Source organism: Ischnura elegans, chromosome 9, assembly GCF_921293095.1.
Source record: "Ischnura elegans chromosome 9, ioIscEleg1.1, whole genome shotgun sequence".
In the NCBI taxonomy this organism is placed as follows: Eukaryota; Metazoa; Arthropoda; class Insecta; order Odonata; family Coenagrionidae; genus Ischnura; species Ischnura elegans.
Window position 1 is genome coordinate 19,164,433 of NC_060254.1, and position 14,123 is coordinate 19,178,555.

The 14,123-nt window shown below is 39.2% G+C and overlaps 1 protein-coding gene across 1 annotated transcript in view; it reads left to right on the forward strand.

Moving 5' to 3' along the window:
* The first annotated feature begins 12,902 nt into the window (after window positions 1-12,902).
* Window positions 12,903-14,123, forward strand: part of LOC124165368 — a 39,876-nt gene continuing 38,655 nt past the window's right edge. The window contains exon 1 of the mRNA XM_046542744.1: window positions 12,903-13,165. Coding sequence (XP_046398700.1) covers window positions 12,940-13,165 — 226 coding nt within the window. The 5' untranslated portion in view covers window positions 12,903-12,939. The remainder of the gene's footprint in view (window positions 13,166-14,123) is intronic.

Genomic DNA, 14,123 nt, shown 5'->3' on the forward strand with positions numbered 1-14,123 from the left:
GTGCCTGACCAAAGAAGACTAAATATTTATGTTCGGATTCAGGACTACGCGAATCAGGAAGTCCTGAACCGGTTCAGAGTTCTGAAAAAAATCACAATTTTGGTACACCGATCCAATAAATTGAAACTGCTTTTTCTGCTGAACCGTTTTTTCTGGAACGGATTTTTCTACCGAAACTTTTTTCCAGTCAGTGTTACATAATCCAATAACTCGTGCATTGATCAGAATATTCCGAATAAACGTTGGAATATCGATCTAATGGTGATGCAGAAACGAGAATTGTGATATATATCCCCTATTTTAATGTTCAGAACCTCTTTTGGGAAACATCGTGCACCAGGAGAAATAATTTTGTTTTGGAAAAAAACCGGGTTTCCGATTTCAAGAGGTATACCGTTTTTCCCTTATTATCAATGAAACAACACTCTTGCAAAGCAAGCGTATGTTTTGATCTCATGATGTATATAGTAAGTTATGGTATTTGGTTAGAGGAAAAAATTCTACAATAGTAGAGAGATTTTTATTTGGAAAAAAACAGGTTTTCCAGTTACAAACGGTGCACCCGAAGCTCAAGAGGCCTCTCAATGCTGAATAAAACCATACCGGTTGGACCGGTGCACCGAAACACTGCACACCACTGTTTGGATTGATACTGCGATTGAGAAGCTTAAGCATTTTTATTTTCTCTCGGCCCTTAACCCCTAGCACAGCCTCCTCTGATTTCAACACTTCCTCCATCGGGTGAATGGGGGTTGAGGTCGTATTGTTAGTGCGAGAGTAGAACGGGAGTCGTGCAGGTCCATTTACACATCCATTATACTTAAGTGGCGATACTTGACCACTTTCGCGTCTGAGATAGTGTGTCGCATGGCGTCGGGAGGTTTTGATGCTCCTCACGACCGGACGTTGTCGCAATACGCGAGGCGGACGGTGGTCGTGGCAACTGGGAGGGAGAGGGGTCCAGGATACGACGGCTGCGATGGTCACGCTAGATTTCGCGTCGTCAGGCCAACTGGGTACGATGGAGTAAAGGAGGATGCTATGACTGTATACATACGTTGACTGGCTCAATGCGAGGACGAGAACAATTCTAGTACCTTCTACTTTTAGATGAAACTACGTACGGTCAAAGAATATTTCTTTCGGCTCTTACAGTCCGTGGCTTGCACTCGGAGTAAATATAGACAAGTGCGATGTCGGCAGAAAATTTTAATTAAGAGCGATGTTTTGCCGATCAGATTGGTATGCGAATACGTTTTTCCGCTGAATAATAAAGGCCTTTACTGAAAGCTATGTTGAACTCAGCAGGCGCATCTCGTTATCTTTTTGTTCTTTTTTAAGTTGGTACTACTTTAGGCTCGTTGAATAGCTATATACAAATTTTAAAATGTATCATCGGAAAATCTAGTCCTTCATTTACATAAACCTGTGGAAGTATTCTTAGCGATAAAAAATTCTTCGACGCAATTTTTCTATTTTTATCTTCTAGTTCAGCAACAGAAATCAACCGGAGCACTCATCCGTAAATCGTAAATGTGCGTTCAAAGCATACAAAATAATTTCAATTAAATCAACCTCGAACAGTTCGCCCCTGCTAAAATTATGGCAAATACATATTATTTCAACCGTTATATTTCATTATTAACATATATTGTAATAATTTAAGTTTCTATGTTATTTCAATTTTCATGACAAAATTGAAGATGGAGAATTCAAAGCTGTTCTCAACTTTTGGACACCGCACAGCTGTCTTGAGCCCTCCAATGATCTTTACTCTTTAAGTTGAACTTGTCGGTTTAATGGACCTGTTTCACCCAATGGAAGGATCTTCTAGACCCTGTAACCTAACTGGAAAAGTGGAATTTACACTTGATCAACAAGTCACAATTCCATGATACCGGAATTTTATCCATAAATTCGATAAGTTGCTGAATGCATACGTGTGGTGGTTTACGCAGGTAATCGACAAATAGCAGAAATGGATGAATAGTTGGATTAAGAGCATAGCTGATTTGGAGATTGATTGTAATGTCTAATGATAAGGGAAATATTTGATATGATCTTCCCTCGGACTATCAGGAGTAACACAATTTTGGTGATTCATACAACTACCAGCAATATTCTCTCGGGTGATTAAAGATATGTTTTTCTCTCACGATTCATTTCATTAATTTCGATACATCCATACTTCCAAATTAGGCACCAAAATGTTTTCAAAAATCATGGATGCTATAAATATTTCCAGGGTTCACTGCTAACAGTCATTAATGACCTGACAAGATATTATTATTCAGGTCTCAACATCGATAAGTGCAACTTTTGCACAATGATCTTTGGATATTTTCAAGCGCTTAGGGCAAATCCGAGAAAATCCATGGAGTTATTAATTCCATGAAAAACGTTTAATTCAGCCGACACCAAAGTTGCATTGCTGGAAAATACTTGTCGAAAAAGAAATTATTGATTAGAGAGCTAATTATCGATGATCTAAGACACTCGCAAACGAAGGCATTGAATTGATTTTATAATATTCGCGGTACGGTATGGTATTTGGGGAAGGCGACCGTCATGTTAGGCCATTTGCGCCTTGAGGAAAGGTTTGGGAAAGTAGAGTGGAGAGAAACGTGGCGTCCGTATTAGCCTGTTTTTAAGAAACGGGCTACAAGGGAACTGCGGCTTCACGCTTAATCCGATGGAAGGAGGGCTATAGTTCAAGTGCCCTCCAAAAATGCACTCCAGCGGGCTTTCTATAAAAAATGCCGCGATCGCCGGAATTTAAACATTGACCCAGAGGATAGTCAGCCAACACTCTGGCTACCACACCAACCCGATCCCTCTTGTACTTTCTGTGTTGCTTGACATGTTTATATTTCCTGAGGGAGTGAATTGCGACAGTTAGTGCAGATAACTAAGGCAGGATGGTTAGCGGACTGAAGGAATTAGGTCTTCCCGTTTTGCGATCACAAAGAGAAGGAGAGCTAGCCAGAGGCATTTCCTCGGTTTACGGCATTCCCATGTCACAATAATATTTCATTCTTATTGACCTACCCCTCTATTAACCTACTCCTACCTCTACCCCTTACCTACTACTTTTTTTCAAAACTGCCATTAGATTCAGTCTTCTGGTTTCTTAATATCCTTGGATTAAATCCTTCAATAAAATTGAAATTAATAAAGGTAGTCCACAAAGAAAAAGAGATATAAATAATGTGAAAAATGTGATTAATTTTGATAAATGTTGAAAGTAGATCACTTTAAATGACAGAATTTTAGGTGACCTACATCATCAACTGTCAATAATAGTAAGATTTTTGGACGCAACTCTGCACTAAATTCTCCTATCGGCTAATCTTTTGACTTATACGTAATTCTTCTGCATTGTGCTCTCCAACACCTACACTACGTATCTCATCCGTGACCTGCCTCGGCCCTTCTTTCCTTCCACCTCTTCTTCAACGATAATAATTACTACACCAAGGTGTCCAATGATATGGCCGATATTCCCCATATTGCCCCATATTCTCCCCAAGCTATTCAAAAGACTTCTCTCCTAATCTCTTTCCATCTTCCGTATAGAACTCACGATATATTCATTTAATCTTCATCACTCTTCTTTATACAAATTTTTGAAAGTTTTAAACCTTTATTTCCTCGCTGCTGTCATCGTCCATGCTTCACAGCCGTAAGTGAAACATGATACAAACGTAACTCAAAACAAATTACTATTCCTAACTTCAAAGTCTAACGGCCGTATTCATAGATTTCCGCTAAAACACGCTAGTAGGGCGACTAACTTAGTCGGCTACTAAGACCTTTTAGTCGCCTACTAAGATATGGTATTCATGGATTGTATTACGTGAGCTAATAAGAGCTACTAACTTAGTATGCTACTAGCCAGCTCGGCAGCCGATACTCGGTAGCGATTTGGGTTCAACCCGCTAGGCTACGCTTGACAACACTGCATCTGACTCCTCCGCGGCGCGGAAAATTCGTAACACTATCAAACAAAAGAAATCGATTCAGCAAAATGCATTGAAATTTTTACTTCATAATGGATAATTCGATTTGATATCGCATCTCAGACATATTTTTTGATTGCTGTACACAAACATTATGCAATACCTTTGGGAAAGGGTAGATTTATGAGTAATACCGAAGCATTTGTATGTTTGAGATGCAGTTATTGCTTTACAAACGGCCGTATATTTATTGATCATATACATTGCGTATTGTTTGCACTTCTGATATTTGTTTCTATTAGTGTATGCGTGATTAGTATGGAAAAACATAACTAGCAACGTCAGTACTATACATATATGTATTCGGAAAGCAGAAATACACCTCAATGTCGGAGTAGAAACGAAAACTTTTGCAATGCAGAAATGAATCGTTAAGAAAATAACGTTGAGATAAATGTGTGAATGATACACATTTATTACGTTACAAACACCTACGTGCGAGCAATAAGTAACATATGTTTGCAACTCCTAAAATGTTAGTCAAGGAAACAACAATCTGCTTCGCTACATTTAAATATTTCAAATATTGACAGCGTGCGGAAATATACGGCATATAGTTTACTAGAGGTGGTTAATGTAAAAAACAAAGCATAATTAACGTAACTTGTTTTACTTATTTATTGCTGATCATATCACAAATAGCACTACAACACACACAACATTTCACTTCACATTTCACGAGCTGTCTTTATTGACACTTATAATCCGTACATTCTGAATCAACTGGTTCAATGAAAAGCTTGACTCACACTTAATTTAAAACACTATAACGTAACTCTAGTAAACAATGATAATCAGTTTTCCAATCACTCTGCACACACCAAAAGAATTTGCACTCGTTGACGTTCGAAAGAATTCTTCACATCTCACTTCCCACTCATCACTAATGATTTAGAATCAGTTGATGTTATTTAAAATTACCATTACGTAGACAGTGAAATAAATAGGCTGAAACAAATTTTTAAACCAGAAATTGTAACAACAACAAACTTCCAATCTCACTCTCCACTATCACTCGTACCGTAACCAAAACAAAAACAACAGCGCAACGAAATACGCGAAATGTAAACACTGCCGAAAGCTCACGATAAAGTGACTAGAATAAGTAATATAATCAAACACAAATTATAAGCGTACAAACGAATGAAAATTTATAAGCGTTTGCTGTATCCCTAAAGAACAACTGCTTCAAATATGAAACATATCCCCTTCGCAACAGCTAGTAGATACCTTTGATCGAAATGGTTAAACCAGTATGAAAGAAATAAATAATTTTGTCGAAGCTCATACACTCACAAATCACTTCACTTGTCGCTTCACTCTTTACTTCATCGTCTATATGCAATCAATTCACTTAGGGGCGCATTGAATGTACAAATTGTGTTCACTTACACTAGAGGTACAAGCTCACTGCAAGTCGTAGCTTCCTCGCAGCTACGAAAAACTTTCAATTCCTGCCAACAATTACACTACATACGTTGCCTGCCTTACTTGAAGAATGGATTCTCGTATTCCATTTTGGCGCAAATGCATAAAAACTCAATAACATTATACAAATAAAACCGGAGTTCGATCATCCACAACGGTCCGCCATATTTAGTAGCTCCCTTAAACAAGGCCGGAGGGCGACTAAGAACCGGCTACTAAGATAGTAGCATACTATGCTTAGTAGCCCTTACTAACGATCTATGAATACCATTTTGCTAGTATGCTACTACTTAGAACGCTACTTGGGCGTTAGTAGCTTACTAAGGAAACTATGAATACGGCCGTAAGTGTTTTTGAGGAATGCTCTCTTCGTTAGGGCTCTTCTGCTGACTAAGCTTCGTCCATCGTTGGTAATTGGCTCCCCAAGTAGCACAACTCCACTGATTTAAATTGGCCTCCTATTACCTGTCAAACACATTCATTACGAACTCTTTAAACAGATATAAGAGTTGTGTCATTCGTTAAAATCACCAATACCAACCATAATTCTTCATGCAACCCAAATCCGATTTCCTTCTCAGTCACTTATTTTGCCCCACCCCCCTTACTACCATTGTCAATGCTTGGACATAACACGAGAAAAAGATGTAATGACGTTCAATCAGGCTGGAGCTACATTTATGCATTAAGTAAGTCAGAAAATTAGAGTTTTAACATCAAACAATTCCCAAATGAAATTTACTTACAGTAATGCAATGATAATTATTTATTGGATTGGAGGATTTAAAATAGCGTCTGATGATATTGCATCAGTATAAAAATGTTCACTCTATCATTTGCGATAAGTTATTCGTAAAAAGCAATGAAACGGACTTTAGCCATTTTTCACTTACTGAGATGACAGCATACTAGGAAATTTGAAATAAAGATGCGTAGCCATCGAGTGCGAATTAGGTTTTCATAGGATTTTGAAAGTTATGTTATTATGGATGTTATTATTATAAATTTCGAAAAGTTCCTCGGGGAGGTAAATAACATACAAAAACCCTTGGTTGGGCAGAATCACAGAACACACAAAAAAAAGATTAAAAAAACTCACAGTAAGTACTAAATTTTCGGTGGCGTATTACCACATTATTATTTTGCATTATTACTTTTTGTGTGTTCTGTGATTCTGCCCAACCTAGGTTTTTTTTATATTATTATAAATTTTATATAAAAGAATTGCAAAAAAATACTTTAACAAAAAATGTCAAAACTGTATCACCAGAAAATGCATGGTGTAACAAAATATTAAACGAAGAACGATACTGGTTAAAACTTTTTTGAGCTATGTCGCCGCGTCAATTTTTTTGGGTCGCCTGAACGTTTTCCGAACAATGGTGGTGGGAATCTGATGAAGTATGAATTTTTATTCATATATATTCGGGTCAGGGGGTGGGGGATGAACGCAGGAGGTTGGAGGAGTAGGAGTTGGGTGTTTTCTAAATTAACAGGTTGCCTTGCACGACTTATTTTAAGGGTGTTGTTCTTGTTAAAATTATCCTTATCCTTCTTTGTTATTTCAATGGCTTCTCTGAAGAGTGTCTGTTTAGAACCTTTCAAAATTGACGCGGTGACATAGCTAAAAAATATTTTTAACTAACATGAGTACCCGCGAAAGTTTTAACGAATAACTGCTTATCGATACTCCATTGTATTCGGAAAGCAAGCCGCATATTTGCGCTTACTCATTATTAATGGTATCCAAACTTGTCAACTGTTTTAAAATCTGACGTCTTCCTTGCCAATCCCCCCTATCCCCATTGACCTCTTCACCATCTAACCTTCTATTCGCCTCTCCCTCCCCAGATTTTATACTTCTACGTTTTGACCCTCCCTGTAACCTCCATCCCTCATCTTATCTTCCTCCCCCCTACTATTGTCGAACACATAAGGCTCGACATTATTGAGCGCTACTTCTGTTTTCCTTGATAATGACGCTACAGCCGTCGAAACTTTTCGATATCAGGTAAAAGTTTATGGAACAGTACTTTTACTTCACCATGAATATTAACAAGAGTTTTTGTTCTGTGTTTACCGAATGTTGCCCGAGCACCTACTACCTGTCCGTAGTTACCATATACATCTGAGTCACTTATTACGCTACATTTCGGTATATCTCTACCAGACAATGCAAACAAATAAAGCAGTATTATGCCTTTTTATTAGGGATCAGAAACATGTGGTTGCTTGCGTATGCACGTAGGTCTGCAAGGGATTTAATTCTTTATCATGGGTGCCAAAGCATAAGAGGGGTAAAAGCAACGCCAAAAAAAGCTTCGCAAATAATTTTCATTAGTGCGCCTGTACATGACACAAGAAATAATTATTATTTAAGTACTCTGCCGATTAAAGTAGGTTTCCACAGAGTGTTAAGGAATTATTCTAGCAGTTTCCCCTCACTTAATGGACTCCTATGTTATGTCATATAAAGGCCCATTCCCTTCCATTCTATCTAAAAATCCCATTCTCTCCCTCGTTTACCCAAAATGTATCCTCAAGCACCGTTTTTTACATCCCCTCCCGACTCAGTACTCGGTCCATTCATATATTGTCTCCTCCGTACCCCATGAAGAAGTTGCCTCTCCTCACCCAACATGTCCAGCACGCCGTTCCTCATCCTCTCCGTTCACTCCACTTCTTCCAAATTCTTCTCCATACCCCTTGATAGATTCTTAGGTCTCTAGCTTCTCCTCATCCTCCTGCCTAAGTGTCCACGTTTCCGCCCTGAAAAGGCTACACTCAGATCAGACTTTTCACTAGTATAGCTTTTTGTTAAACTCTTATATAACGATCCTCTAATAAGCTTCTTACTGTTCATGAACGGCTCCTTTGCTAACACAATTCTCATCCTGATATCCTGTATTTATTAATCCTGCTGTATTTGACGAGACACAAGTAATATCTTCTGAAAATATCATTGCTGTACTATCTAATGTAGTTTTGGTAGCGAGTTGATGAGCGTGTGAATCAGCCAGTACGTCTTTCAGGACATGTTATTTATTTCATCAGATTCAATACGCACTAAGGCAACCCCAAGAAAATAACTCCACCCGTAGTCCTTGGAATAGTCATCGCTTGACCTCTCGCAATAGGACTGCAAGAGAACTTAAATGCGCCGCGCATTCAGATCTAGCCACGCGCCTTGGATTCGTCGTAAATTTGGAACGAAGGCAGCATCAAGCGACAGGTCCGTCGCCCGCCGTATACCCACTTAACGTCTCGTTTCCTGGACTCGATGATGCGCGAGTGTGCACTGGGATCTTTCGGCCACGGGTTTCGCCGTTTGTTGCGCTCGACCGCGTTGATGATGCGTGATCTGAATCGGACTTTTCTGGTCCAAGGGGAGGGGAGAATTGGTTAAAACGGGAAGGTATGATACAAAAGGGCGCAAATTTTTTTTCGTTTTTGTCCAGAATTCTAACTTCTCCGAGAGCTCCTTCCAACATCGTGATAGTGGTAGTGCTGTCTGCTTTTTGCACGTGCGCATTCCCGGCATAATTATATAGTTTTCAGTGTGCTGCAATGCAATTTTTCGCATTTTAAGTGCTTTAATGTAGTTGATGAAGTTATTTCGGGTTTCCCACCGGATAAGGTTCTCCATCTCCGCCGAAGTTTCGATGGCCGAGTCGTCCATCGTCATCAGGGCTTGACTCGGCCATCGAAACTTCGGCAGAGATGGAGAACCTTATCCGGTAGGAAACCCGAAATAACTTCAACAACATCATACGCCGGGAACACCTCAGATCTTGCTTTAATGTAGTTGAAAAACATGCATTAGAAGATTTAAAAACGAGTTTAGTATAAAATTAAGCTCGTTTTCTCCACTTAATTCAGTGTGCATAGAAATGAATATTCCACAAATTATCTGTGAAGTCATTTGTCCAATCAAAGTGTGTGAACACTGACAAAACTCTCGTTCTCTTAGTGCTAAGTTTACAGAACAGACTAATGAATAGAGCGATTGAATAAAATTTGATTTAGTGAATAGAGTAAAGATTCATTGTTTGAAAAAAGAACTTTTTGTGTGAATATGCCGTGAATCCAATCAAAAGCCGAATACCCCGTTGCATCTGCCCGGTCTGATAAACGACAAAATGTAAGTAAACATTAATCACCTTTATTTTGGGTCATAAAATATTTCACCGTCAACCCCGAGGAGGATTATTAAGCAACTGCTCATAAAAGTTAATAAAGCATTATAATTTAGGTAGTGAGACATATAATTTATTTTAATGTAGGTACCGCATTTAATTCAACTTTCCCCGTTATGCTGGAAAGAGACTTAACATTTTGAATGGGAGAATTCACGTGCATAGGAACAAAAAAATTAATATTTCCTTCAAATGAGGCTACTGATGGATAAAACCCATTACGTTCCATTTTCTTCCAAGTTCATATGGATTTTTATGGCGAGTATTTTAATGATAATGCAATAAAATTACACAACTGCTACTCTCTATCTTAGCTTCATATTTCCATTCACTAATGAAATTCTTGCAGTTATTTTCATTTAGTAAATGTTAATAAGTGTAGGAATTGTTTAGTCATCATCATAAGTCGAAAATGGTGAGATTGGTTTGGTGTCGATTGCGCTTTCTTTTTGCGCGATTGATCTCTCATATCGCCTAACATTTTCGCGCTGATACATGTCTACTCCTTTACATTACCAACATCTGGTACTATTGAGCTCACACGAGGCTACCCCTTCCCTTTATTTCCATCTAACCTCCTCCGTCTTCACTAGTTTGTTATGCCTTTTTATAGGACCGATTATTTTGTCCCGTCTGCTTCTTAAGGGTTTTGGAAGACTTCTCTTTTTCTCCCATTCTTCTTAGCACTTCCTCATTACTCACTCGACCGATTCATTGTCTTCATTATTCCTCGGTAGCACCACTTTCTAAATGCGTCCACCCTTGATGTATCCGCTGCTGCTATTGTCCAAGTCTCACTTCTAAGGAGAAGTATATGCAAAATGCAAGTCCAAATGAATCGATTCCATATTCCCATGCTTGTATTCTCGGCTGTAAGTATGTTCGTCTTTTTGTATAATACTCTCCTAGCCTTCGCTACTTTATTAACTATTTCCTCCTTGCTTTATTCGTTGTTGATTATTCGGCTTCCTAGATAACAAAACTATTCCACTTCTTCAATAATTTGCTTTCCTAGTTTAATTGTTAGTCCCAGTCTCCACTATTTTGCAACATAATAGCATACTAAGTACGATTTCGATTTTCCACATGAATGTTATGCATTACGATTTTTCTGCCTTTTACAAACACCACTTAAAATACCCATAAAGCATCGTAGATGCTGGACCGACCGCACGTCACAGGATTGCGGTAGCACTCAGCTGCGACACGAATTCAGAAAGGGACATGCGAGGCGCTTCTCGGATTCGTCGTAAATATGGAACGAAAGCAGCATCAAGCGTCAGGTCAGTCGCCGAATGGTCATTTTAACATCTCGTTTCCTGATTAAGTTCAGCCGCTGTTGGCATTCCCTTCGCAGGGAACAACATGATGCATTGAAGTAAATAAAACTTCTTGCACCATCTAATGTCTATTCGCATCTGCGTGATCGAGGTCAACATTCCTTGGTAAATAAATAATGAAAAGGGGACAGAGAAATTGTAAAAGAAAATCTAACATGTGAGTATGAATTACGTGAAATTAGTAGACATTTTTACCAAAATAAAATTTAATTTTTACTTACAGTAAAAGAACGAATAAAAGCATTCATCTATGACTTTAAAAGCCCCTTCAATAACTTTGAAAACACTATTTACTGCGAAACTAAATATATATAAAAGCAATAAATTTTCGTGGAAAAATTATTCGGACAGGAAACACGGCTATTCTTATTCGTTTTCCGATTCTAGCGTGTTTTCTTAGTTCTTGAAATGTATTTTTTATATCTCCATCAGAAGGCAGAATCTGCGTGGAAGAATTCAAAAATAACCAGAAAATAGGTAAAAAAAATATCTAATCAAATTGACGAAGCAGAAGTATTCTTTTACTCGTAGAGTTGACACGATATTTTTTGTATTTAAATTCAGCGTCTCTTATAATAAATTTAGTTTAATTATTTATGGCCAATTCGTTTGACTTTTCACGCAGCGAGAAGCAGGTGCGCAAGATATTTTTTGCGATTTTTAGTTTGAGATGGTGATTATAAATCAATTATTATTTAATTGATCTGACGATGACGCTGCGTGTCAAAAGGCGTTGTTGAGAATGAAATTCAAGCATCAAAAAGGGAACAGTACAAGCGGAAATTACATTTTCTTAAGTTCCCGTTTCCTTGACGCGATCACATTCGTCACATTCGATCTTTTGCTCAGGGCTGCGTCATTTCGTGAAAGTGAGCCCCAACCAGGAGACACATAGAAACATTTTTATTTCAATGATGTGATTGCATTCGATTAAAAAAAATAACATTTCCTAGATTTAAATTTTCCAATTAAGCCGAATCAATTGAATTGCCATGCATTAAGAGACGATAATAAGGGCTTAAAAAGACCGCTTTTTATTGTATTTTTATCAATTCATTTTTGCTCTTTCCTTCAGTGCTAGTTATGAAGACTTTTCAATACAGAAATGTATTAGTTTCCCGTCATCCGCACGAAGTATCAAGTTATATTTACCCATGCTCATTATTAACTCATTATAACTATGTTTCTCTGCCTGTTCGTGAAATAAGATGGAAAATACGAATCTTAACAGCTGTTTTTCTTATTTCTTATGACCAATTTAGAGTGGCATTTAGGCTCGATTACATCCTCCGTCTTAGTCTTGAAGGATACTATTCAGTTTAGATTTCAGTCATCACGGCGCTTGAAATTAATACTTGCATTTTTTCACGATTGAAAAATTTATTACGACCTATGTTTCAAGGTTACGAAATCATCTTCAAGGTCGTATGTAGTAACACACTCATAGGCCGTAATGAATCTTGTAGTGGTGGAAAATAGCATAAATTCATTCCAATATGGAAAAATTACACTCAATCACGCTTGGATGTTCGGATTTTATTCATAACCGGGACGTTATGGACGTCTTTTTTTTGGTGTAACTAAACTTCTCTTCCATCTACCGAGTTCTTGTAATAAATTTCGATTTCCCCGTCTTACTATTAGGGTTTTTGGATGAGTCATGTTTTCTCAAACTCTTCTCAGCACTTTATCAATACCTACTCTCGCGATCCCTTTTGTTTCCATGCTACTTCGATCTATCAAATTCCGAATGCCTACGTCTCATGTCTTATAGTAGACACTGCACTGCCCGCGACGCGCGACTATGGTGACGTGCGGATCTGTCCGAATGGGATGCAGGGAGAGGATGGGTGAGCGGTGCGGGGGAGGGGTAGGTGTACATCATTGGAGAAGGGAAGGGAGTGAGTAATGTTGGCGGAGGGAAGTTGGATATTTTTCCCGGCGTACTTAGTCGCCATGGGCCCGCTTGACCACTGCGCCCTCCCACACTCCCCGCATCCGCCCCTCATGCTTCTCTTTGCGCTCTTCTGCGCCTCTTCTCCGGTCGCGCCGCACCCGACGACTCCCGCAGTCCTCGCACCGGTGGACATACCGCTCGCGCGCCGCAGGAGGCTCGCCAAGGCGGACCATATTCAGGGGACAGCGCTGCCGGAGACCAAGGCCCACGTCTTCAAGGAAACAGGTCAGTGTAGATTCCAGTTATTATACCGGTATGTTATGTCCCATCTTCCTCTTTTTAGCAGAGAAAGACGTGGGAAGATTAAGAAGATTGAGAGGATTTTAGAAGATTCCTCTTTTCTCCGACTATTCTCAGGCCCCATGCACACACACCGATTTTGGACGGCCGGTAAAATATTGGCCGTCCTCATTCCAATAGTGAACAATGGGAGGGCATGGGAGCTTGCACATTGACCAACCACGCACCGTCACCGATAAAAAAGCCCGTTAGCAGCAATCCATTGCCATTGTGGAGCTCCAGCGCTGATACAACAACCAAGCAAGTGATCGTTTGACCGGTTATAATCCGGAGTGTGTGCAAGCAGCGCTCCATCAGTAAAATATCGGCCGGAATTTTACCGGCGGTCTAAATTCGGTGTGTGTGTGTAAGGAGCCTTAGCCTGTAATCATGACTTACCCGGTCGATCCATTTTACCTTCAACATTCTTCGGTAACATCGCATTTCGAATACTTTCAATTTGGTACCACTCACAATTACACGCGAGGAACACAAGGATGGAGGCAGAGAAGATTGACAGTTAAAGGGTGAGGTGATGGCTACACCCCGTAATTTCTGGAATGGTTTTAAAGTTGGAGAGGTTTAAAGGTGGCAAATTTTTCAGGTGGCCCTTCAATGTATGACTTCATTTCACCAGCATAGCATACATCATCATCTTAAGCCAATAATCGCGAGATTGGTTTTACGCAGCTCTCCATTCCTCTCTCCCATCTGCCAGCCATTTCATTGCTATGAATATATTCTCTTGTGCACTTTTAATAACCTGTCCGGTGCAACTAATTCTGGAGCATACGTAATGTATGCAAAATAAGGCATATACGCCTGTCCTTAAGGGAGAAGGACACCATTAAGTCCAGTTATTATCCAGTTATTATTAAGTCCAGTTATTACCTCTGCGATGATT